Below are 27,270 nucleotides of genomic sequence, written 5' to 3' on the forward strand. Positions count from 1 at the left end.
AATCTACCTCCATACGGCTCCACCCTGGGGATACAATTTTTGACAGGGGTAACTACATTGGTACGACACCGGCGGGCGTACCATATTCAATGGATGACTATCTTTGCAAAAAGTATTGCCTAAGCAGCCTGATTTAGAATTCCCCTCAAGAATAATGAGAAACAAAATACTTATTGTCAACTTATTATAAATATTCTTGTAATTTTATTGCTGACACTGCATTTCGGGGTCAACATTTTGTGCCCCCCTGCCCCAAAAGTCAAACTCCGCCTATGTAAATAGAATAAAATGTGTTGTTTGTAAAAAAACAAAACAAAACAAAACTTTTGGGTCACATTAAGCTAATGCTAATCTCAAAGTAGTTCACAAATGTCAATTAACATTAACAACAATTAAAATTTAAAAAGGCAAAAAGACAATTTCCTTTCTTTAATGGCAAATATATATACAAAATCCTGTAAACACAATTTGTACAGTTAATGGGGAAACTTTTTAACAACTTTAAGTGTTTTAATCACTTATACAAAAAAAATTGACTTTGCCAAACATGAAGCAAAACAACATGCAAATGTAACCATTTCTTCTCTGACTGTTTATAATCCACGTTTTACTTTAGAGATGCAATTTAACAATGGAGCAAGACAGTAGTGATCTTTCATTGCATCTTTAGTGGATGTGCTTAGATCTAGAAAGCAAAAATTAAAAAAAAAAACTTTAAAAATAAAATAAACACTTTCAACTGTACTGTCCAGCATTTAAACGGCCTAAACGTCGAGACACAAAATGCTGCACTTAAAAGCTTTTTAGAATTCAAAGTAGAGGCACAAAAAAAAAAAGAGGACAATATGGCAAAAACTGTCCACTATTCATTCTTTCAGAAGGTTGTTGATTCAATACTCGACTGTGCTTTTGCGAACAGCACGGTAACAGTTTTGAGTAACACGTTGATGAGCGGCCTAACAGGCAAACAGAAGCAGTCTTCTTCCGCCCGAATGTTCACCCTGAGCAACTTGACATTATTTCCATTGGCAGGCCGCGTTGCTAAATGAAGCCTCCTTTCTGTACAAGATGTCAGTGTTATACCATGGTGTTGCTCTCGCACGCTTTGTCCACATACTGAAAAGAGAAGAAAGCCATCATTTGGACAAAAGAACATTTAGCTAACAAAAAGATAAAGGAAACACTCCACAGGGGTAAAAGCGCCAACTCCGGAATCGCATTATGCGATATAGACGGACGTAGCCCAACTAGCCTTCAACGTTCACATGGTGATATTATTGCCGAGATTTTTTGGTTAACTCGAGATCCTCATATTGACTAAAACATCAAAACAGGTTATCATTTTTTCGCTGAATTTTTTGGGGTGTTTATGTTTTTTCTTTTGCTTGTTTTTGTGAGTTTTTCATGGTTTTGCCATTTTTTGCAGATTTGTCCATTCTTGGTAGTTTTTTAAAATGTTTTTTTTTCCAGTTTGTCATGGTTTTGCCAATGTTCTCAACAGTTTTTTTTTACCAATTATGGTTGGGGATTGCGGTTTTTGCAGTTTTGTGCGGAGTTTGTGAGTGTTTTTGCAGTTTGTTGTGGTTTAGTCAATTTTTTTCAACAGTTTTCTGTTCTATTTTTTTACAGAGCCCCTAAACCAGGGGTCCCCAAACTTTTTCCTGTGAGGGCCACATTACTTTTCCCTTCTCTGATGAGGGGCAGGGGTCAGTTTGTAACAGAAAAAGTGTGACGATTGCAGGAGTGCCTAAATGTAAAAACGTATTGTTTTTCAGAAAGCCACGATTAAATAACCCTTTCTGGATTCTTCACAGAACAAAAGTAAATAAAATAAAAAATAATATAATTAGGGTTGTTCCGATCATGTTTCTTTTTTTTTTTGCTCCCGATCAGATCCCGATCGTTTTAGTCTGGGTATCTGCCGATCCAGATACTTCCCGATCCGATTGCCTTCTTTTTTTTTTTTTTTTGCTCCCGATTCAATTCCAATCATTCCCGATAATTTTTCCCGATCATATACATTTTGGCAATGCATTAAGAAAAAAATGAATAAAACTCGGACGAATATACACATTCAACATACAGTACATAAGTACTGTATTTGTTTATTATGACAATAAATCCTCAAGATGGCATTTACATTCTTAACATTCTTTCTGTGAGAGGGATCCACGGATAGAAAGACTTGTGACTTTGTATATTGTGACTAAATATCGCCATCTAGTGTATTTATTGAGCTTTCAGTAAATGATACTGTAGCCATGGCCAAATGCATGATGGGAAGTGGAACCATGACTGTGCGTAGGGCTACCAATGGATATATCTTCTCTGCGTTGGGAAGTAACATAAGGTGTTAAGAAAAAGATCAATTGCTACCTTGCTTCCCCACATTGCTTCCCATGATATTTCTAATCATAGGGGGAGGGATTGTAAAGGCTTTAGCCAATTAAAAAAAGGCCCCAAAGGCTGCCAAAATTCACTCTACTCATTTTACGCTGCCTTTTATCTCTCTATATAAGTAAAACGGCGCCATTACAGATTGAGCGCGACAATGCGTGAGTGAGTCGTGCAGTGCATGAATTAATTGCGTTAAATATTTTAACGTAATACATTTTTTAAAAATTAATTACCGCCGTTATTAGGATGAATTTGATAACCCTACCTTAAGCCTAAACTAAAGACTCTGGATGAGTGTAACATATTATGTCTGTAATGTTAAATACAATTAGAAAACAATTTAATTAAAAAACATATATATATTAAAAAAAAGGCATGGCCTATATTTTTTTGCCGATTCAGATACTTTGAAAATGACGTGATAGGACCTCTCTACCTGGTATAATTCAATAATCGGAATTTGGATGTTTGTGAATCGTTCTCGAATCTTCCACGGCCGAATGGCGAATAATTTAAGAATCGGAATTTTTGCATAATAATATAATATAAAATATAATAAATAATAATAACACTATTAATTAAATAGATAATAACCAAATAACCCTCTCTGGGTTCCTCACAGAAAAAAAGCCAGGAAATAAATAACACTATTGGGAAAAATTTTTTTTTGTTTTTTGTTCAGGGGGTCGGACCAAATATGGAGGCGGGCTGTATTCGGCCCGCGGACTGTAGTTTGGGGACCCCTGCCCTAAACGGACATCAACAGAAATAAAATAAAGTCGAGCAATCTGGTTCGCACCAGAAACAATCTGGTAAATATTAGCATTATGTACCATTTACACTGCTGGCCAAAAGTATTGGCACCCCAGCAATTCTGTGCACAACAAACTTTCTGATATACAAAATAAATACATTTAAACAGGATTCAACGACAACGTTACAATCACTAACGCTTGTGACGTGATTGACCTCAAGCGGAAACCCCTGCTGACGGATTTCCGTCATGATTTAATCCTTGTGTTTACAGCAGGTGAATGTTTGTCTTTCAGTCTCTGGTCACCAAAAGAACATTTTTGTGCCCTGTGGTATGTGCCTTTAACTTTAAAACATTAATTGTATAAACAATATTTCATTATCTTATATTCATCACATAAAGTATAATAACAGTGGCTATAAAAAAAAACATACATTCCAGTTGAAATGCCAGGTTTTTGGGGTTTAAAGAATCGTTTCAATTTGCTATAACCTTGGAAATCGATTTAGAAGGATTTGAAAAATATGCAGCAGTTTCGCGGTCAAAGATCATTAAAGGAATTTTGCGATAACTTGATATAGATTAACCTGGTTAACTCAAATTTACAGGATTGGTGATTCGATCAGAAGGGTCAAAAGGTTGGAGATATTGCAAAAAAAAAAAAATTGACCTCTGTGGCCTTTGACCAAAATTTAACCACCCCTTCCTATTATATTAAAAATATATTCTACAAGTTTGATAATCCCTTTATTCTCGCGAGTCATCTTGAATACATATTTTTGACCTTTGATCTTATTGCTCCAACATCAATTAAAAATTTGATTCAAGTTTTAGAAATTATGAGAAAAAAAAATAATAATAATTTAAAAGGAAAAAACAAATTGAAATATTTCACGTTTAAAAATAAAGAAAATGTAGAAATTTAAATAAAAAATAGAAAACATCAAATTTAAAAATGTTAATATACAAAAAATAGAAAACATAAAAAATTTGAATGAAAAATTAAATTATCATGTAAAAAAATTATTGATAAATTAAAGAAAATTTAAGAAATTTACAAATTGTAAATAAAACCTTGACATTTATAAAAGAAACATTTCAAACAAATGAAATTAAAAATTTAATTACACTTTAAAAATTATTAAGAAAATGTAGAAATTAGTGGACAAAAAATAGAAAACGTAAAAGAATTAAATAAAAAATAAAATTATGAAAAAATTGAAAATGTTTTTTAAAAATTAAAGAAATTGAAATAAAAATGAATACAAAAATAGAAAACGTAGAAAATTAACTTGAGTAAAAAACATCAAAGAAAATGTAGAATTGAAAATATATATATATAAATAAAATAATTAGAAAGTGTAGAAAAAATTAAAAAATCAAAATCCAAAAAATCAAAAATGTGAAAAAATGAATTGAAAAAAAAATAAAATAAAGTTAAACAAAAAAATGTAGAAATTAATTGGTTTTCAAAATTGAGGAAAAAATAGAAAACATTGAAAATTGAAATAATTTAAAATAAATAAAAAATAGAAGAAATTGTAGAATCCAAAATAAAGTTAGATTTTTAAAAATACTTTTTTTTAATATAAAAAATATAAATACCTTAATTCATTCTTAAATTATCATAGATTAACCCCAAATTCAGTGGTTCTGGTAAGATTTTCCTGACATTTTCTACTGTCAAGAACAAAAATTGATCTTTTTAATGTCCTAACAGTTACGTAAAATGTAAAATATCTTACATTTTCTCATTTCTCAACCAACATGTCAACGTTTACATCGACAAAACACATAACAGAACCCGAAACTGACTTAAAAACTGGCATTTGAACAAGGGTGTATTCATATGAACTTCTGATTGTCTGAACGCATGCAAGGAAAACGGCAGCGACTGACCACGACAGCTATCCTACGAAAGCTTTGAAAAACAAAAAGGACAGAAACAGTCATCCCAAATTGAAGTTTATTCCTACACACCAATGCTACGGCACTTTATTGAAATGACACAGTGGATAAGGAATCTCGTTTCTTCATGACCACAGACGAAAGCGCACATTTACCTCAATTCATTTTTAGGAAAGTGATTTCAAAGATGGATTCACTTGCGAAAATACTTACGGAACTGATGAAGGGCAGGTTTAAGATGGAGCCAAGGACTGGTATCCTTCTTATGAAGCCGATTACAACTGGGAAGAAGCCTCTGGACCCAGTGACGGAAAAGAAAAGAACCATTTTAAAAAGGTTGGATAAACATTCTTCGCTATATGAAGACACTATGCTAGCGCCGATTAGCAGTCCGATGCCTTGATGTGGAACATTTGAAGGGTGATTCCAGTCATTTTTTGCTGTGAATTGGAATGCGTTTATCGCTAGTTGACGTCCAATCCGTTTGAAGTGGGAGGGAGCTTCAAACGGATTGGACGTCTATGGCAGTCTTTGGCAGCCAAACCTGTTGATTTTGGGTTACTGAAAAGGAAGAATGTCCCAAAATGAATAGGAAGTGACTCAAAATCGACAGAACACGAGTGGGGCGCACACAGCATATTGATTTGATTGATCAATGTTCAAATGGTAACAAACTTTTCTATGTATACAACCACTAGCAAAAAGTATGGTATCACCAAAAAACATTGTGGTGGTCTGTAAATGTTAATTTTATAGTGCAAGTGCAGGGAAATATATATGGAATCACTCCATTGTGAGGAAAAAAACATGGAATCATGAGAAACAAACAAAGAACTAACAATCAAAACACATCTCTAGCTTTTAGAAGCACCACCTCTGGCTTTTATGACAGCCCGCAGTCTCTGAGGCATGGACTTGATGAATATTCTTCATCAATTTGGTGCTAACTCTCTTTGATCGCAGTTGCCAGATCATCCTTGCAGGTCGGAGCCTTGCTGTGGAACTTTTTTTTTTTTTTTTTCCCCAATTTCCACCACATGTTATCAATAGGGTTGAGATCTGGGCTATTTGCAGGCCATGACATTGACCTTGTCAAGAGTCAAGAATCTGCATTGGACAAGGTCATAATGCTGGAACTTTTGTTTGGTGCTGTTCCAGTGAGATTTACAAAGATGACTACCTGAAGAAGACATCAAAATTCCCTTAGTCCTTGATGATATGGGGCTGCATGGCGCTTAAAAAAAAAAAAATATATATATATATATATATATATATTAGACAAGTGCCGGTTACCGGTTTCACGGTTTACCGTGGTGTGAAAACGTCGCGGTTTCAAAACCACTAAAATTTTCCGTCATACCTTAGTACAGTATTCGCTATTTTTCATGTGCCAAAATGCAGCCGAAGTGGCTTGGTGCGGCACGGCTCACCCCTTCCCGTTTGTTGCCGTGAGTGTCACTAAACAGCCAGCAAACCCAAAAACAAATCCTCCAAACACAAGGCGTACTTTTCAATTTATTGAGCTCTCAAATCGTGGTGAAATATACAAATAAATACATTTAAAACGTTGTACAATTGTATTTTTCCACGTGTGATTAGGTTCAACAGGATAGCAGTAGCACCATTAAAAAGTTCGCCAAAAACAAAACACACATTTTCCTTTCAAATTCAATATACAAACTAACTAAAACTTACAAGGACGAATGTTAGCCTAGGCTAAACTGGGAGAGCAGCTTCTTTTATGTCTCACAGCCGCTGATTGAGAGAAAAGCTTGAATGAAGGGGGGAAAGAAAAAGAATCGCGTCAAAGATCGCTAATTGAGAGAGGAGGTCTCACTCCTCACTTTTTTTTTTTTTTTTTTTTTTAAAGATGAAACCTTTCCTCAACAATATTTACATTTTAACTAATTTATAAAACTAACTTATACATTTTTAACTAACTTATTAACTTATGAATTCTTTGTTCTTTTTAACACAAAAGCATGGCATCATGTAGACTAGAGTTGACACAGTGGCTGAAAATGGAGAAACTTCACTTGAGCTTCCCCCCTCAAAAAAAAGTCACACAGTATATATTTTTAATTTTATTTAGAAGTGTTTTTACTTTTTATAGCAATTATTTTGTTCTTACTCTAATATTGAGCAACTTGAGCTGTGGCTGTGGGTATAGTCTAGGTTCTATTTATTTTAATTTTATATAATATTTGTTATTTTTTGTTAATTTATTTATTTTCACATTATATTCATGTTCCAATTTGCAAATATGTTTTGAAAAAATCCTGTTCAATGGATTTTTTTTTTTTTTTTTTTTTAAACCCATACATCTCAAAATTTTGGAGCTATAATTGCAATACCGTGATACCGTGAAACCGCAGTATTTTTGCTCACGGTTATCGTACCGTGAAAATCTCATACCGGCACATGCCTAACATATATATATATGGCGGAAAACACAGACAAGACTGAAAAAGCAGTTTCTGCTCTTGCACTCCTCTTTAAAAGAAACTGCTGTATTTTAAGCCAAAACAACTGTTGTGTTTGATAGAACTATATGTCTATATGCTGCCATAGCAGATTCATGGCGCATGAAGCCCCCAAACTATTTTCAATTTGCCCGTTTTACCCTCAAAACCCCCGTTTACAGACGTCGCGCAACCGTTTTTGTTTTAACCCAGCCATGAAAACAAGGTAAGTAATTATATTTATTATTCAAAATGTCTGTCAGTCGTAGCTTAAAATCATTAATTGATGTCTAATATTTTGTTTAAAAAAAAAAAAAAAAAAAAAACGACTTTAAAAAATTATAAACTCGCATATTTTAAATTTTAAACAAATTCTGTCACAATAACAAAAATGGCGTCTGTAAAAAAGTCACGGATATCTACCTCATAACTATCACTAAATTGTTTTTTTTTTTTTTGTTACTGTTGCAGTTTCCTCAATATGTTAGATGATAAATAATCGATACAAACAAAAAAAATTGAAGAAAAAAAAAAACGTTTAAAAGCGTAAATATATGAAAAAGTAAATGTCTGCGATTTCTGCATCGCGACCCTTGTTATATTATCATGTTTCACCCATAAAATCCCCCAAAAAATCCAGCTGTAGCCGTTCACAGCTGTGTCTTGACACTCAGTGGTACATGCGACATGGAGTTTTTGGATTGAAACAAGAGAAGTACGCGATAATCTCTCGTTAAAGTCATGCCGTCTGTAATTCTGCTCTTGCGTGTTCTTGCCTCCAAATAGGGTTTTGCTGTTTACATTTTTTTTTTTTTTAAATGCCCTCCTGTTCAAAATTTTTCTTCCCCCAGAAAATTGAGATTTTAAGCTTTCCATTGATATATCACACATGCATATCGGACAATTTTGAAATTTGGCAAAATTGGGGGGTCTCAGAGCAGAAGTCACCTGAGTGTTTTCCGCCATATATATATATATATATATATATATATATATATATATATATTTTTTTTTTTTTCCTTCTAATATCGCAATATAATATTGCAAACCCCCCAAAAATCGCAACAATAGTTTTTTCCAATATCGTTCAGGCTTACTAGGAAGGTTCTTTACAACTGAGCCTTCTAGAGAAATCTAGTGCTTTAAGATGGCGGCTGTTTACTAACACCGGCGAGTCTCTCATTTCGCATCTAGTTCTATATACATGTGATATCTAAAGTAGCATCATGTGGGCATAGTCTGTATGCTATCAGCTACAGTCAGGTATATACCCTACCCACCGACGTCACAAAACCACGTGCTCGCTGTATGGTTCCGCCCACTTGTCCGTCATTTTGTCTCTGTATTAGCATTGGTTTCAATTGATCGAGGAATTTAAAATGCATTTCATGGAAGACCCGGTGCTTTCTGATGCCGTAAACTCACTGGATGTGTTGCATAAAAGGCGTTATGTGGAAAAGCTTCGTTCTATACAGTCGCCAGATCCATATTTGATGCCTAAATCGATGATTTTTGACCGGCTGCCTTCGCCGTCTCTGCCTGACCCTGATATTTACAACTATTTTGTCCACACAAAATCAGCCTATTCTCACGAAAGTTTGAAAAACTTGAAGAGCTTGGAGGCTTATAAATGCTACGTTGCTGGTTGGGTGAAACAGGTCCTCGTACACGAAAATTCGGCAGGAATCTTGTGCTCGGAAGGTGAGTTACGAAATTTTCAATTCAAAATCTTTTGTTCTTGCTAACATCCACTGTCAAGTCTAATGTATTTCATGTCATTTGTCAATGGAGCTAGGGCTTTTAATGTTTATATGGTTTAGCGATAGCACTCTCACTACATACATACGTGTATGTTGTCGGCGATTAGCCTAGCAATGATCTTAATTGTGGTTGTCAGCCCAAAACCCTCTAAATATATATTAAATGCATCTTACCAGATATAAAATGACTACTACATAATCTGTGGTAATCGTTTGGAGCCCAGTTTTCTCGTCGAATTGCAGCAGCCCATCTCGCTCTCTCCTCTCCGTGTCTCTCGGAATCGGGTAGAACTTCAAGTCTCTCCGTCTATCTTCTCTGTTATTGCAACCGACCGCCACACACGCCTTCACCATTTTGATTATTAATGTTAACGAGCAGAAAAACACGCCATAAATAGGAGGAATGTACGTAGCCGTAACAGGTCAACACGATGTGTTGACGGACAAGTGGGCGGCACCAGTCAGGAGAGCGGAGTTGTGACGTCACGTGGGTAGGGTCTATATTGGAGCCACCTAGCATCGCGTTTGCAACGGCTTCACAACTCCCTTCCCTCTGAGAGAGCTCTCGTCCCCGTGAGTCCGTGTCTCTCTGACATTCAACCAACGTAGTCACGCATAGTAACGCACGCCTTTACATCCTCAATAACGGTAATGGTGTTGCCAAGATGAGAAAAGTAATTAATTAGATTACTCACTACTGAAAAAAAACGACGTTAATAACGCCGTTATACTCTAACGCTGTTATGAACAACACTGATTGCCACACCCTTACTCTTAAGTACGAGAATGGAATTAACTGCTGATAAGGTGTTACTTTTCTGATGTTTTCTTACCTGAACAAGAGGAAAAAGCCATACACTTCCAGCACAACGCCAATGATGGGCCAGCCAATTAGTACCACAAACACGCCTCCTAAGAAGAAACTTGTAGCTTTCATTTTGTGCTTTTGGAAAAAAAAGCGGAACGTCCTCTCCAGCCCAATGACAAAGGCAAGTCCAGCAACAAACAGGATCTAGAAAACAAAAAACTGCAGTATTAAAAAGCATCTGTATTATGTTTTAGAATTCCAGAGATACAAACTCACATTTCCAATCGCCAGGAGTGCTTTGTCAAAGAACAGGATCATCCCAAAGAATAGGAAGAACACGCCGAAGCCTGTTAATCCCATTCCGATTTCTGTTGAAAAAATAGACAAAATTAGGGTCTTGAAAGTGATTTAAAAAAAAAAAAAAACGAATGAAGGGATTCCATTCTCAAAGGTGGTCAGTTTGAAAGTCATCGTACATCAAATTTTGCTTAAAACTGGAACTCAAGCTTACAACATTTTTATTATTGTGAGAAAATACTTCGTAAAATGTCATTCCAAACGTTTATTAAGTTCATAAACATTTATACGACACAAAGACGATTAAGTGGAACGTAATTACGGGTTGAAAATAATGAATGCTAACATTCCCAGCTTGGAATGCTGACAACTAGCTAGTGGATTCGAGACGCCGGGTTAGCATAAAAAGCTACATAGGACGTCACAAAGGAGAGCCTTACTTTGCGAGTCCGTTAAGGAAATCATCTTGGCGCGAATTTGTGTAAAAGAAAACTAAAAGGGGCAAAATGTTCATCTAAAAATCATAAAGACGACAGCTGCCACCATTGAGGATGCCACTGGAACAGCCACGTCTTCCGGAAACACACCCGCACTTGATGACAACTTCCGGAATGTTATCGTGTTGCGTTCAAAGCAACGCGTAAATTAAAACCTTACCAAAACAGTCGATACTTTTTTTTCATGAAACGTAATAAATAAACTCATGTGCTTTCATGGAATAAAAACATATCATTTAGAATACGTGCACTTTTATTAAGTTCATTTGTATCATAATCTTATTTTAAAAATGAAAGTAGTGTTCATTTTTAAATGCATTTAATGTTAAAGCAAAAGAAAAAAAACAGGAGTATGGCGGGAGAAATGCTGCTATTAATTCTAATAGGTAACCTAGGTGATGAAATGCAGGGCAACCTATTGTGGAGATCTGCGTGCTCCTTTCAACCCATAGTAACCGGGGATATCATATACAGCATGTCGCTGGCGGCCATCTTGCGTCAGGAAACTTCTATTGTAACGGACCTAAGGTGAGTGGTTTCCTTCACGAATTTCCAAAAAGTTTCGTTTATAACGTATATGATTAAAGCTGAATTCAAGGTTTGAATCATTTAACGATTTTACAGTTTTACAGCAGATTTTTCTTATTATTAGAATGTACATGCTCGTTAAATCGCGAATTTTCTGACGAAAAATGGCGCACATGCGACGACGCTCACCATAGTTGCCTCTGACAAAGCTAAATACATCTGCCCTTACGTATATAATATCTAGTATGATCAACGTGAAGTGGTTTCATCTTGTAAACAAGGAAAGTGTTTGAATTGTGAGTTCTATTGTCGGATATTTTTTATTTTATTGTAAATATTATCAGCATGTTCCACAGAGAGTATTACTTTCCTTAACATGATGCTACTTTAGCTAACTTTCGGCTTTACGTGCAGAATCTTGTCGAGTTAGTTTGCATTTAAGCTACTTTTCGGTACGATTTTTAAACCACCATCTGCCCTATGTTTATTTATGAACCTTTGGTAACCTGCTAAAGTGATGCGCATGTTAAAGAACTTCAGAAATTAGAATGTTTGAACTACTTAGTTTTTCCACCCTGCTGACATTTCTCATCTTTCTTTCAGGAATGCAATTTATAATATCTGCAGTTTTGTAAACGTCTGTTCACATCATGGATGGACATGGTCAGACTAATGGTGAGTCTGTTTTAGATGTAAACAAGTGCTGCCAATAGGGACTCAAGAATAGCTTAAATAACCCTGCAGATGTTAGCCTCAGAGAATGGCTAACTCGGAACCGACAGGCAACAATAAGTCCGCAATTAGTAAATTATTATTCAAAAAATTAAACTTAGTTTTTTCATTAGATGTTCAGGCAGAGCTGGAATCGGTGGAGGCAGAGCTGGAACTGGTGGAACTCCAGATAGCGGAGCTGGTTGAAAAGAAAACGGAGCTGACATCCCGCAAAAACTCGCTGCTGTGCATACTAGAGGAAGCCTGTGACGCTGCATCAGGTTCCTCAAGCCAATCTTCTAGAACTGCTTCTGAAATGAGCAAAGAGGAGCTGCAACACTATGATGGCCTAGGTGATGATGCACAATTGTGACACCTAGTGGTGTAATAGTGGATTGATATTTAGTTTCTGCTGTTTCAACTTAGATTTTTCCTGGTCCAAAAATGTTGCGCACCACCTCAATGAGTCATTCCACCTTTCGAAATTCAGACCACTGCAAATGAGGGCCATCAATCTGACTCTTTCTGGAAAGGATGTATTCCTGGTGATGCCGACAGGTGGAGGGAAAAGCCTCTGCTATCAGCTACCTGCAGTCTGCTCCAACGGTATTCTAAGACCAACGCACATAGCGTCATTTAATCTTCCACAATTTATGAATTGAGCATACGTTGTAGGTTTTACACTGGTCGTGACTCCTCTTATATCTCTGATGGAGGATCAAATCATGTACCTGAAGTCCATCAACGTGGCAGCAGAAATGCTCAATGCTTCGAGTACCAAGGTAATCTTACTTGAACAGTCATAATACTACAGTAATAATTAGAGTTGTCTGATTATATCGGCTGATAAAAGCATTTAAAATAATATCAGAAGATATCGGTATCGGTTTTGCTCCAGTATGTATGCTGGGCTGTAGGTTAAAGAACAAGCCTGCAGCCTTTGTGAATGGGCAGGTCTCAACTTAGCACAGAATCTATGCTAAGAGTGAGCTCTAGATATCTCAAAATTAAGATGCTTGGGATTTGTTAACTGAGGGAAAGACCCTAAACACTCGTGGTGCACAAATAAAATTGACATTAAATGAAAAACGAATTCTAAACTCATCAAATATAACTACTGCGTCACCAAATAGATATGGTAACTAAGAAAAGTAGTAAAACACATAATTATAATTAAAAACTGTGCAAAAGCCCAGCAAAATTCATCTTCAGAATTGTCATTGCGTTGGCAAGCTCTATAATTTCCTGCCTGTATTTGTATTGCTTTGTCGCCCCCGAGTCGGTCTTTGGGGTAACTATTATGAACGTGATTAGTTGAAGTTGTTCTCTTATTTTTCACAGAATGTTTATTTGGAAAACCTTAAAGTTGTTACATTTACCATTATTATAGGATCCGGGCATCGCAATACAGTTAGCAATAATATGTCAAGTCCACGAACCCATATATCTGTATCAGTTTTGTATCGGTATCAGATTTTTGGAGTTGGACAACATCGGTTATTGGTTAAAAAGTCATTATCGGACAACTCTTGTAATAGTATTTTAATAGGCAGTCTGAAACTATGAAATGGTAAAAAAAAGGTCACTACATTAACGAATATTGACTTTTATGCTTCTCTTATTCTATTTTCTTTGTGATCAGCATTGTGATTAGCATTAAGTTAAGAAAAAAAGTGTAATAGGTGCATATAAAAACGTCTAAAACACAGTACAGTACTTGTACACATATTTGCACATCCTTGTCTTAAATATAATGCAAATATATGCATATCTGTCATGTTCTTGTATTCCACTTTCTTTTCTTCTACTTTTTCTTGTACTACAGGCATGTGTAGTTGCATACACTTGGACTACACGCATGTGCACTTGCGTGTACTTGTCATACAAATACACAACATATATGCATATCCTTGTCTTATTTCTTGATATGCATTTTTAAATAAGTAATAATACAAGGATATGTACATATGTCGTGTAATTGTACTCCACTATGGTTACTTGTACTACAAGCACGTGTACTTGTAGTGCAAGTACACACAAGTACACATGCATATAGTTCTAGTATACGCATTTGCAGTCAAAGTGCACAGACTTGTTGTTCAAGTAACTATAATGGAGTACAAGTACACGTCATGTATGCCTATATATTTTCAGTTTACGAAACTACTTCCAGAACCAATTAATTTCGTAAGTAGAACTACCAATGTACATACTAGGGCTGCAGCTATCGAATATTTTAGTAGTCGATTAATCAATTAACTATTTAGTTCGAATAATCGAGTAATCGGATAAGGACCGTAAAAAATTAAAATACTTGAGCTGAGCCTCAAACGGTACATATAAGAGGATCTATGTACGACAAGAACAGTTGGCTAACTTGCATAGCAAAAATCCGCTAGCTTAAATGCTATAAAATGCTAACTTTTTTTTTACAATGCTCTTAAAGAATGGTTCAGACGCATATTCCCACAAAAAATGGCTTAAGATACCAATAAACTAAATTACGAATGCATTAAAAAATACATTAGCTCACACAAAAACTTAGCTTATCTCGGTCTTAACAGGGAGCAGATGGATTCAGCCATGTGAAAGGAGGTAGACCAGAGGGCCGTGTATCCACCCAAATCAGTAAAACTAAATGCAAACACTTTCAAAACAAACCATTACAACGCCACTTTAATTAAACGAATACTCGAAGCAGCCAAATTTAATTCGAATCTTTTTTTCTAATCGAATACTCGAGTTAATCGATTAATCGTTGCAGCACTAGTACATACTGACGACGCAAGTGTTTTTTGATATTGTGCATAACAAAATTTATATTTACAAGCACTAATGTGGTAAAGCGCTAAACGCTAGCATGCTAACACAAACAAACAATCGACAAACAATCGGATTAAACTCAACAATTCCCTGTTTTTAACTAATACAATAAGAAAAACAATTGTCCAACAACCAGCCAATCACATAAAACTGGCGATTTCAGCTAGCCAGAGCCATCGATAGCACATGAAAAGGCAGCCATCCTGAAAAGGCGGCATTCAGTAAGTTTTTTCTTACTAAAATACTATTACCTCGCTGAATTCTTGGCGGATTTACAAACAGTATGTTTTGTTAGAAACAGTCTTAACCTGGCTTATGATTCCGGTTGAATGTCAGAAAAATACATACATACACACACACACATATATACATATATATATATATATGCATGTATATATTAGGGGTGTCAAACAATTGAAATTTTTAATCGAGTTAATTACAGCTTAAAAATTAATTAATCGTAATTAATCACAATTCAAACCATCTATAAAACATGCCATATTTTTCTGTAAATTATTGTTGGAATGGAGAGATAAGACACAAGACAGATATATACATTCAACATACTGTACATAAGTACTGTATTTGTTTATTTTAACAATAAATCAAGAAGATGGCATTAACATTAACAATCTGTTAAAACAATCCATGGATAGAAAGAATTGTAGTTCTTAAAAGATAAATTTTAGTACAAGTTATAGAAATTTTATATTAAGACCCCTCTTAATGTTTTCGTTTTAATAAAATTTGTAAAATTTTCAATCAAAAACTAAACTAGTAGCTCGCCATTGTTGATGTCAATAATTACACAATTCTCATGGTGCTGAACCCATAAAATCAGTCACACCCAAGCGCCAGCAGAGGGCGACAAAACTCCACAAAACACAAGTAACAACTGCACATGACCCTGTGCTGTCATTTTAATCTGTTTGAGCAGGGCATGTGCGTTAATTGCGTTAAATATTTTAACGCGATTAATTTTAAAAAATTAATTACCGCCCGTTAACGCGATAATTTTGACAGCCCTAACATATATATACTTTTCAGTTTACGAAAACCCGAGCCGGTTGAACATTGATCAATTTATAGCCATTTCAAAGAAGTTTTTTTTCATAGCGAATATCCTGATTTGCAGAATAATTCGAGTAAGAAGCACTAGTTAACCACTCTGTTATCCCCGATAGCATTGTCGCACCCCATTGTTAGTCCTTAAATTGCCCCGAGTTCTGTTCTTCCTCTCAACCTTATTTGGTATATCAATTTTCATGTATTTCCAGGACCACTCTAAGACTGTTTTAGCTGGTATGATTGACAAAAACGCCCCGTTTAAGCTTCTGTACGTGACTCCGGAGAAAATCGCCAAAAGCAAGATGTTCATGTCTCGTCTGGAGAAGGCCAACAACGCCAATCTTCTGAGTCGTATCGCTGTCGATGAGGTGCATTGCTGCAGCCAATGGGGACACGACTTCAGACCAGGTAATGAGGTAGTTATCACGTGAAAGATTATGGAAAGTATGGTAATGTATTGGTTTTCTGCAGATTATAAACTGTTGGGCATTTTGAAGAGGCAGTTTCCTAAAGTCCCAGTGATTGGGCTAACAGCTACAGCTACTAGCGGTCTCCTCAAAGACTGTGGCGAGATCCTGTGTATAAAAAACCCAATCACACTCAGAGCCTCATTCAACAGAACCAATCTCTATTATGAGGTACAGTAGCCACAATGTCCAATCATTCTAACTCCCGAACATGACCACCATGCCACATCAATCTTTATCTCTTAGGTTCGCGCTAAAACGTCAGAGGACTTATTGATAAAAGACATCGCTTCGCTGGTAAAGAATCGATACAAGGATCAGTCAGGTACCGATTTGAATGATACTAGTGCGATTTTTCAATTGCTGCTAGTAAGATTTTTCTTTGATACAACAGGGATTATATATGTATTCTCTCAGAAGGACGCAGAGTCTGTGTCCTCTCAACTCCAACAGAGGGATATCTCGGCCGCTCCCTACCACGCCAACTTGAACCCTGACGAGAAGTCTCGCACTCATCGCAGGTGGATTGCCGGCAAAATTCAGGTATGATGATGAACCATTCCGGTCTTGTTTTTGTACTCTGTGAAGTGAACTTGGATTCGTGTAACCGTAGGTGGTGGTAGCCACTGTGGCATTTGGCATGGGAATCGACAAACCTGATGTCAGATTCGTCATCCATCACACCATTAGCAAATCTGTTGAAAACTACTACCAGGAGAGTGGACGGGCAGGTGCAGTAATATCAAAGACTATCTAAACTAGAGAGGGGTCAGCTCTTTAAACCCTCTGATGTGGCTCAGTTTTATATTATATGGTAGCTTTTCTTTAGCATGTAAACGCCTTGGAGGTCACTTCTTGTTGATTTCAGTTTTCTTCCTGTTGATTTGTGGACATTTCAGGATCACTTGCTGTTAACTGTTCAGTTACTGTTGACATCGGTTCACATCATGTTGACATTTCACTTCGTGTTGATTTGGAGGCATTCCAGTGTCAAAATCAACAGGAAGTTACCCGATATAACCACAATCACAGCAAAGTTACCATCCAGACCATAAAAAAAACTTGTCTCCAGGCCGAGACGATCTTCCAGCCGACTGCATCGTCTACTTTGGCTTTGCTGACATCTTCCGCGTCAGCACAATGGTCGTCATGGAGAATGTCGGTCAACAAAAGCTCAATCAGATGGTCACCTACTGCCAGAATGTGGACAGGTAACCCCTCCGCACCTTCTCAGTCCCTCGCCGCTATAAAAACTCTCTTGGCTACCGGCAGGTGTCGTCGATCTCTCTTGGCAGTACATTTTGACGAAGTGTGGGATGACAAACAATGCAACAAGATGTGCGATACGTGCCGCGATGGGAAAGGTTTGTGTGCGGGTTATGATAAGTCAGTCTATTGTATTTGAAATGTGTAGTAATCATGTGAAATCCAGGCCTCAAGGAAGATTTCGCTGCATATCGCCTTAAAATGGCGGCGCCTTCCTGAAATCCCATCAAAGCGCCTTATCCTTAGTAGCAGAATTCATTAATATCCTTAGAAGGCTTGCCCACTGCTAATAACATTAGCATTTAAGACCCGCGAGTGACTTCGGGAGAAGAAAATTCATGTTTTTTTTTCTGGAGGATTAACACATACATGCACACACGTACATTAATTCTATTCTTTACATGATACTGCAAACAATTTTCAGGAATTATTGCGAGGTAGCTAGCTGTAGCCATGTGCTAGGGTCACACAAAAAAGAGAAAATTAATAAAATAAATAAACCTGCATGGTGCTGGTAAGTATTTCTATATTATATATTTAAATATACTTTCTTAAGACAACGTAGCAGTAGCGAGTCACAATATTATTATTTTAATTGTAATGCGTTGTATTAGGACTTTACGCAATTTCAAATTCGGTACTTTACGTAATATTACGAGAATTAGTAAAGATGTAATATTATGATTTAATGTAATTTTACCTCATTTGAGTAATATTACAAGTTTTTAAACTTATAATATTACGTAACTTTACATAATAGTAGTTTAAATTCATAATGTTACATAATTTAACATACCATTATGAGATTAAAAATGTAAGTTTAAAATCGTAATGTTACTGATATTACGAGATTAATGAAATAATAATAATTGAAACAATAATCTTGTAATTTTATCTATCTATCTATCTATCTATCTATCTATCTATCTATCTATCTATCTATCTATCTATCTATCTATCTATCTATCTATCTATCTATCTATCTATCTATCTATCTATCTATCTATCTATATCTATCTAATCAATCACGTTTTTGTACATTCTGTACAACAATACCAATACTGATCAACATCTCTCCATCTTCAGATGTCATCTCCACCAACATTACCGAACACGCCAGACAGGTGGTTCAAATTTTAGAGCTAGCGGCATCCATGGATGAGAAGCTAACGCCACTAAAATTAGTGGAGGCCTGGATGGGGAAAGGGCCTGCCAAGCACCGGAAGTCAATCGAGACCACCACGCTGTCTCGACACCAGGCTGAGAGTGTGATTGTCCAACTGCTACTGCAGGGGTACCTTAGGTACATGTTCATATTCAAAGCAAAAATGTTTCAAACTCGAACTGCTAATACAGACTTTAGCTTGCTGTCAAACTTTGTATTAGTGAGCAAAGCTAATGGGACAGTCAGTGACTGATTTCTTTGTTTGCCTTCTGTTTTATAGGGAAGATTTTAGTTTCACGCCATACACGACCCACTTTTACCTCATGCTGGGCCGCAAAGCTCCCTTGTTAAAGAGTGAAAGTCACATTCTGAATATGAAGATGCTGTCGCAATTTTCTCAGTCTTCATTGGTGAGTTGAAATTGTTCCTTTACGTCTGCTTTTGAATTTCACAAAGTGTACCCTATTATTCGGACTGTAAGTTGCGCCAGCCAAAAAATGCGCAGTCAAGAGGAAAAACAATATATATGTCGCACCAGCATGTAAGTCGCATTTTCGGGAGAAATTTATTTGATAAAATCCAACTCCAAGAACAGATTTTGAAAGGCAATTTAAAATAAAAAATAGATAACAACAGGCTGAATAAGTGTACGGTATGCATGATATTTCACTACTTGCAGCTCATAGTTTGCAGATGATTATCGTTTTTCAGTGCCATTTTGTTAAGCCCTTCTCAGTTGTTTTTATAAGTTACTGCCAATGTTGGAACACAGGCCTTGAGCGCCCTCCTGCGGTTTAGTGTGAAAATAACATGTGAAATGATCACATAATGTGTTCATAATTTCACACGTAATTAGCTCCAGTGTATCCATCGCACCTCCGGCCAATCCATGGGGAAAAAAAAACTGCGACTTATAGTTCGAATAAAAGGGCATGTATTTCATCCTCTGTGTGGTTTATTAGTTCTACTGTATGACAAAAAGACAAGCTGCTGCTTTTCCTTAGTTAGTAGTTTGATTAACCATATGTGAAATCATCATCATCATTATTAATCCAGTATAATCCGTCTGGGGTTAAGACTGTCGTCATTAATGGCCAACAGGTAAAAAAACAGAGAGACCTGGGAAAAGCCAAAGCGGTAAAGCGATCAGATCAGAGTGATGAAGAAGCTCCCGAGTCCAAGAAAATCAAGAAAAAGCTCACATAAAGAAGAAGCTGACTAAGTACAGTCCACAATTTTTTCCCTGTTCATCGCATGGCAATCTACAGACACTGGAATGCTTCAACTGGCAAAATTAAAAGACAAATTTCTGCAAATCCAATCGCAGATTGATAATATATTTCTATGGTGTCAATACTAATTGCCGAATAATGGAGCATGCTTAAACTAACCGTGATATCAGAAACTGAATTTGAGGGCGAGTCGAGTCACGAGGTTATGTCGAGTCACGAGGTTATGTCGAGTCAAGTCTGAGTCTTGAGTTTTTTTTCTTTAAGTCCAAGTCAAGTTGCGAGTCATCATATTTGCCACTTGTATCCGAGTCCCTGTGACTCCAGTTCAATTGTCTGTGTACTGTTCCAGAATCTGACCTAAGAGAAGCATATAGATGTTGAATAGAAGCGGGATGAGAATGGAACCTTGAGGAACACCACATGTGAATTTACTGTGTCCGATTGACACAAAGAAATCTCCATCTTGTAAATAAGATTTGAAGCCTTAATGATTAATAAAATTATGTTTTTAAATGTAATGTTACATGCACAAATAAGTCACGATGCCCTATTCGGATTCTTTGTCAATTTCGATTTTTTTTTTTTTTGTAGGCCGTTTACATCGTCACGTGTCGCGGTAGTTACGAAGTAAATATGGTCCCCTTAATCTCCGCTGTAAAAATTTTATGCTACTAGGCATCTTTTTTTTTTTTAACCTGATAGTTTCACAAGGGTCGTCGAAAGAATTGAGAATGTAGAATGAGTTAAGTATGCTTACTTAATATACAGCAGTATTGAGTCGAAATCACAAAGAACAAGTAGTAGTAGATCGACATCGTCTGTAATCATGACTAACATTCTACCAGTAACAATGCTTATTAGCAATGCTAATCTTAACACCTTACTACATTTTACTCAAAAGGTGAATAATGTCTGATCATTTCATGTTGTTAGCATCGTTTTTATACTGACGCTGCTTTTTATTATGACAGGATGGGCCAGCTCCTAGTGAGGATATCATTGGTATGGTCCTGTCAAGGAAAGCTAACATAAGCGCAACTGGTAAGACAGACAAAAGAACAGTCATGACGTCCCAAAATGTCATTGAAGTGAGCGTTGAGATCAGTACACCAGTTAAGTCTTCCAAACGTAAATCCACCACCCCTCAAAGAGCGAGAAAGAAACCCCACGCCGTCCCCGGTTCGCCGTCCCCGTCCTCCTTTATTTCGGAAACTGCAGTCGAAGAACTGAGTGACTTGCGAGACTACTACCGGAATCAGCTTCGGAGAATAAATTACATCTCCCATGAGTATTTGGGGCAGCCGGACGAGTCGGGGATGCTGGCGTGCATCCGGGAACCCTTGAAGTCCTTGCGGCTGCCTCGTGGAATGACCATCGCGCAGACGGCTCGCAGCTTGTGGACACGGGTCAGCGGTCGGAGGAAGTTGGTCCACCGGTGATCGTAAAACAGGTTTTTGCTACAGTAATATTGAGAGAAGATATTAAAATGATTGAAACATACTGTGTTTTCCGTAGTGTAAGACAATCTAGTCAAAAAAAATTTCTCAGGACTGCAAAAACGGTCCAAAATTTTACAGAATAGATGCTCAAAATGTTAATGGTTACAAACGTTAACTTGGTAATTTTAAGTCCCCCATTCTGTCTTTTGGCGTTCCACAAGGTTCGTTTTGGAGCCACTGTTTTTTTTTTTTTTTTATCTCTAGAGTCTATTTTGAGAAGGCGCTACAGTTCCTTCCTTTGGGAAGTGGCCAAATTATTTTTTTCTGTTCAGGAAAATTAAATTCTGACCTTTGACCTCATGACCCCAAAATGCTATCACATGTTGAGATTTGTATCACACACATATGCTGTAGATTTGATAATCCCTTTATTCGTTCTTGAGTGATGTTTACCACATACTTCTGACCTCTGTCACCTTTGATCTCATACCCACAAATTTTCTTCAAATAGTCCTATCATCTGCCCTACAAGTTTAAGTTAACTAATCCTTAAAGTTATCGCAAAATTATTTTCCTGACCTTTGACCTCATGACCCTAAATTTAATCACGTCTTCCATTTCATATTAAAAACATATCCTGCAGGTTTAAAAATAGTCCCTTTGTTCGTTCTTGGTTATCTTAAACACATATTTCTGACCTCTGTGACCTTTGACCTCCTATCCCCAAATTGTCTTTAACACAAACATACACTCATCATGTACCCTACAAATTTAAGTTAAATAGGATAATCTGTCATCAAGTTATCACACAATTATTTTCCTGACCTCTGTGACCTTTGACATTATGAGCCTAAAATTAAAATATCTAATTTACACTTAAGTTAACATGCTGAAAGCTGGTAGTGTAAAGAAGCCCAAATATTAATTAAATTCTAACTTTTTTTATACTGATAACATGAGTGCGTTTGTTTATCTACACATAAGCTAATATGCTGATGTAAGAAGTAGCGTGAACAAGCTAAAGATTTAAGCTTGTTTGTGTTGCGAGCTTTAGCATGTTAGCTTATCTTATTGACATGTAAGCTAACATGCTGCCACCAGCAGTGTAAACAAGTTAAAACAAAATCAACAAAATTTTAGCTTGTTTCACTGCTAACATCAGCATATTCGCTGATCTACACATAAGCTAATATGGTGACGTGAGCAGCACAAACAAACTAAAAATTTAAGGTTGTTTGCGTTGCTAGCTTGCGCATGCTAGCTTATCTGCACGATAGCCAACATGCTGTAGCTAGCAGCATAAACAAGTGAAAATATCAAGTACAATTTTAGCTTGTTTCGTTGCTAACATCGGCATTCCCGCTGATCTACACGTAAGCTAATATGCTGCAGCTAGCAGTGTAAACAAGCTAAAATATAAACTAAAATTTTAGCTTTACGCTGCTATAACATGTGAATGAAGCCAATGCATGCATTCATGATTGATTTTCATGGCCCACACAAAACGATGTGGTGGACCAGATCTGGACCCTGAGCCACAGGTTTGACATGTGCAAACATATCAGGAAAAGTTCACTAGCCTTTACTTTGAAAAATGGTTTAAAAAAATGGATGCCAACACATAGCAGTGTCATGTGGTGCACAGTGGGGCGGGGCAGTGCTAAATGACCAGCTGGCAGGAGTTCTCTCATCCCTCGCAGTGCCAGTCTTAATTACACATAGAGAAGCTTTTGTAGACACTAACCAGTAGTAGGATTAGCAGCCAGGTACCCCCCATCGAGGAGATTATCTGCCTTGTTTGTGGTTTTAAGTGACACGGACAAGTACTGTGCTAGTGTGCATCAAAATTCTTGAGTCGATACATGACCAAAAATCGTGACCAGAACTGGAAAATACAATTTCTGGGAAAAATTGCCATAGTAGATTTGCTGTGCTAGATAAACACCTGCATGTGTCACTTCCTGTTGATTTTGGGTCACTTCCTGTACATTTTTGGGCATTCTGTGTCACTTCCTACACATGTTTATAATTTTAGGGCATTATTGGTGAGTTCATCTGCACTTTGAGTCATTCCACGTCATTTCCTATATATTTTTGATAACTTCTTGTTGATTTTTGTGCATTTCTTCAAACCAAGATCATTTGAACCTACCTAATTGCATCATGTTGTTTACCATCTATTTTGCTAGCTGTCCTGTGTCTTTAATTCAGGACCGATGGAAAATATTTTCCCCTTATCACGAGGAACTCAAGAAACAATTGGCCTTATTCATTAGATTTTCAGTCCTCCGAAGCATGTTGAGATGTCAAAATATACAGACAGTGACCACGGAATGCACCAAAATCAATAGAAAGTAACCCAAAATCAATTGGAAGTGCCCCAAAATCTACAGGAAGTGACCCGTATGTACTTGTAAGGCACTCCGACAGACAAGTGGGCCTCATTACAGAGCATTAGCTCAGCTGAGAGGATTGAGGATTAGCTAGCTCTGCAACCAACTGGAAAGATACGTCAACCGTCCAATGACTATTTTGTACAATTGTTTTTTGTAATTTTTCCCTAAATATGTATATTTTTATTAAATGTGCAGTATGTTCTAAAAAAAAAAAGGAAACTGAATTAATTAGCATTTTCTTTTTGGTACATTTCTTAGAGTTTAAGGTACAGGTGTTAAAATCGTGACACGTGGTCCAAATCCGGCCCGCTTTTCATTTTGTGTGGCCCGCAAAAGTAAAGCACGTTTTCTTTGCTCAAGTTCAATTTTAAATGTAATTTCTCTTGTCGTTATTAAAACATTGAAGACTACAGATATGTGAATATTTACTGTTATGTATTTTTTTAATTTAATGTATATATAATATATATATACACAGAGGCGTAGCAAGGGTCCCCGGGGGCCCCAGGCAACAAGCAACATGGGGCCCTTCGAGCGTGCGCAAGTAAGGGGGACAGTTGGACTTGGAGCAATAGCATATTTAATAAAAGTATAATAACGCCTCGGTCTCATAAAGCGCTTTTTAGGACACTCAAAGTTCCCGGCTTCTACTACATTAGGACATAAAACTACAGTAACATAGTACACTCACCACTGTCATGCTTCCTTTTCTCCTCTTCTGCTTTTTTATTTCTTTTGTCGCTTCCACAAAGATAAAAAATAAAAAAATAAAATAAAAACATTTAAAAATCGCCTCTCACTCTGAGTCACGTGGGGGGGGGGGGGGGGTAGAGCGAGTGAAGGGGCCTCTTCCGAGAAGTCAGACACAAGGCTTTCACTGGCACTGTCGCACTTGTTGCTGCGACTAGTGGCATGTGCTAAATCTGTTGGCCCTCTGAGGGCCCTAGGCAATTGCCTTGTTTGCCTAATGGGACGCAACGCCTCTGTATATATAATATATATGGGGGGGAGGGTTGTGTGCGCGCATCTGTTCGTTCCCTATGGACTCCGAAACAGCTTGTGTGATTTTAACGAAATTTTACAGTTTTATCATACTTCATGTGTCTGGGAGTGTTCTGAGATAGGTTTGATCTCTGTTGGCCTCCATTTAGTGTGGAAAATTCCTTCCAAACTCCAAAAATGAGCATAGAAAATGCCAATTTTAACTTTTTCGCCTGAGCAACGCCGGACCATACTGCTCGTTTGCCCTATAAAGTGGTGTTGAAGTCCAAAAAGGGGAACTTTGTTGAGAATTCTACAGCTATTTGTTGAAGAAAATTTGAATCTGCTTGTGTTACTGTGATTATTATTATTATTATTATTATTGTGTTATTGTGATTGTGTTACAGGATACTTTTCTATTCATTTTTTGATCAGAAGTAACCGCTTTTCCGAGGTGTTTTAGCTTTAAACTGTACACCCTTTCAGTTGTAAAAATACAATATTTACCAAATATAGGCCTACAGAATTTTTAAAAATATAGATTAAATTTTTTTGCACACATATTTTTCTGAAGTATTTAATTGATTCAATAATTATTTTTATTTATTTATTTATTTATTTTAAACCTGTCCTGTTCAGCTGTTTGACACAGAGAATGGAAGTCTAAGTGCCCGGATTCTGAACAGTTTTAATGTTTCACATTGAGAGTCTGACATACTCCCATTGTGATCATTCAAAATACCTTTTTATTATGACAAAGCAGCGAACAGGAAGGGATTATGGGGGGACAGAAGAAAAGAAATACAAGAGAAGAAGGAAAAGAAACACATACACAAACAACAACTAGAAATACATTGAACATCTAAACTAGTTACTAGTATGCTGGTGCTATCGTCAGCGAGATGTATTTCCGGTTTACACCATGTGGGGGCCTATTGGCCAGTGAAAGAGGAGAATGGGGGTGGGGGTGTCTATAAGCTAAGTGATTGAAAGGGGTAGAGTGTACACAAATCAGTTCTGTGATCTAGAACCCAGTAATCGTGTGAATCTCTTATGAGTGTAAGCCCGTTGGCGACCAACCCTACGCCGCCGCATCGCCAATCCCGGCACCGGGACCCCCAACCAGAGCATGATTCAATAATTATTTTTAAATGATTTTTGCATTTTTGTTTTATTTAAAATCTCGCATACCCCATGGAGTTCCTTCAAGTGCCTCCAGGGGTACGTGTACCCCCCTTTTTGAGAACCCCTGGCCTAGAACACCAAGTCACCCTCAAGGGCGTAGGTTTGGTCTGAACATTGGTAGGGACGATATAACAGTATAACCTACATGTACACTTTTTGCTTAGGAAGGGACATTATTAACCCAAACAGATTGGGTGAACGTGGGTCAGGGCAACATTTCTCATGAATATGAACCTAATTAACTGATAGGCCAAATGATCAATGCAAAATAAATCAGTTTTGACTTGTATTAACTTTCATGGTTATTGGTTCAGGTGATACACCGTTTGATTTAAACCTTTGTTTTCCAAAACTACTAAACTACTTTATTAGCAAATTCAACATACACAATAAATACAAACTTATTAATAATCTCTTAACTGTCCAGGAATGCAAAAAAATAAACATTTGTCTTTAGACCACTCAACATTGTCTAAATTTAAAAAATATAACTGAAAAAAAAATCATAACGTTAACAGCAGAAAACACTTTAAGCAGCTTCCCACTCGAGTTTTGCAGGTTAGCATTTTCACATTGTTTAATGTTATGCTAACTCTGATGCAGGTCAGACTTTCAGTAGCAAAATTAGTGATGTTTCCCATGTCCAAAACACTGACGTATTTTACATTCCTTACAGTAGCTGCTGCTGGCCGAAAAAAACCTTCTAATATCCCTCCTCTTCAAAGGGGTCGGAGGAGGCGGCATGTTGTATTTTTGTTGGGGCTGTGTGGGTGTGCATGTGTATGTATGTGTGTGTGTGTGGGGGGGGGGGGGGGGGGCATGGCATCAGCCAATCCAACGTGCATATGAGGTTAAATAAAAGTATAACTGTCCGGCACATTCAGCAAGTGAAAAGAGGTAAATGTAAGTCTAAAAAAATAATCTAAATATATCACTTAATAATAGTAGAGTCTAGAGATGTCCCAATCGATGCCGATCGATCGGGTCCGATCACGTCATTTTCAAAGTATCGGACTCGGCAAAAAAATATCGGACATGCCTTTTTTTAATATATATATTTTTTAATCGTTTTCTAATTGTATTTAACGTTACAGACATAATGTGTTACACTATTCCAGAGTCTTTA

The 27,270-nt window shown here is 36.9% G+C and overlaps 2 protein-coding genes across 5 annotated transcripts; one reads left to right on the forward strand and one right to left on the reverse strand.

Moving 5' to 3' along the window:
* Positions 1-414: 414 nt before the first annotated feature.
* Positions 415-10,984, reverse strand: golt1ba (golgi transport 1Ba). Its single transcript, XM_057855283.1, has 5 exons — positions 10,827-10,984; positions 10,366-10,457; positions 10,115-10,293; positions 5,273-5,354; positions 415-1,116 (listed from the first exon to the last, which is right to left on the reverse strand). The coding sequence occupies exons 1-5, from the start codon at positions 10,849-10,851 to the stop codon at positions 1,078-1,080; spliced, it is 417 nt and encodes a 138-aa protein (XP_057711266.1). The 5' UTR covers positions 10,852-10,984; the 3' UTR covers positions 415-1,077.
* Positions 10,985-11,653: 669 nt separating this feature from the next.
* recql (RecQ helicase-like) lies at positions 11,654-24,765 on the forward strand. 4 transcript variants are annotated; one of them, XM_057853574.1, is made up of 16 exons: positions 11,654-11,707; positions 12,015-12,086; positions 12,257-12,475; positions 12,549-12,728; positions 12,798-12,904; positions 16,223-16,421; positions 16,485-16,651; positions 16,727-16,805; positions 16,875-17,023; positions 17,094-17,211; positions 17,553-17,691; positions 17,753-17,844; positions 18,833-19,049; positions 19,192-19,321; positions 20,013-20,133; positions 21,115-21,258. In XM_057853574.1, exons 2-15 carry the CDS (start codon positions 12,062-12,064, stop codon positions 20,115-20,117), a joined length of 1,926 nt encoding a protein of 641 aa, XP_057709557.1. In that variant the 5' UTR covers positions 11,654-11,707; positions 12,015-12,061; the 3' UTR covers positions 20,118-20,133; positions 21,115-21,258. The 4 variants fall into 4 exon arrangements, with proteins under 4 accessions (XP_057709557.1, XP_057709554.1, XP_057709556.1 ...); XM_057853571.1 differs by lacking the exon at positions 20,013-20,133 and having other exon boundaries at positions 21,115-24,765; XM_057853573.1 differs by lacking the exon at positions 21,115-21,258 and having other exon boundaries at positions 20,013-21,096.
* The last annotated feature ends 2,505 nt before the right edge of the window (positions 24,766-27,270 follow it).

Source organism: Corythoichthys intestinalis, chromosome 13, assembly GCF_030265065.1.
Source record: "Corythoichthys intestinalis isolate RoL2023-P3 chromosome 13, ASM3026506v1, whole genome shotgun sequence".
NCBI classification, from domain to species: domain Eukaryota; kingdom Metazoa; phylum Chordata; class Actinopteri; order Syngnathiformes; family Syngnathidae; genus Corythoichthys; species Corythoichthys intestinalis.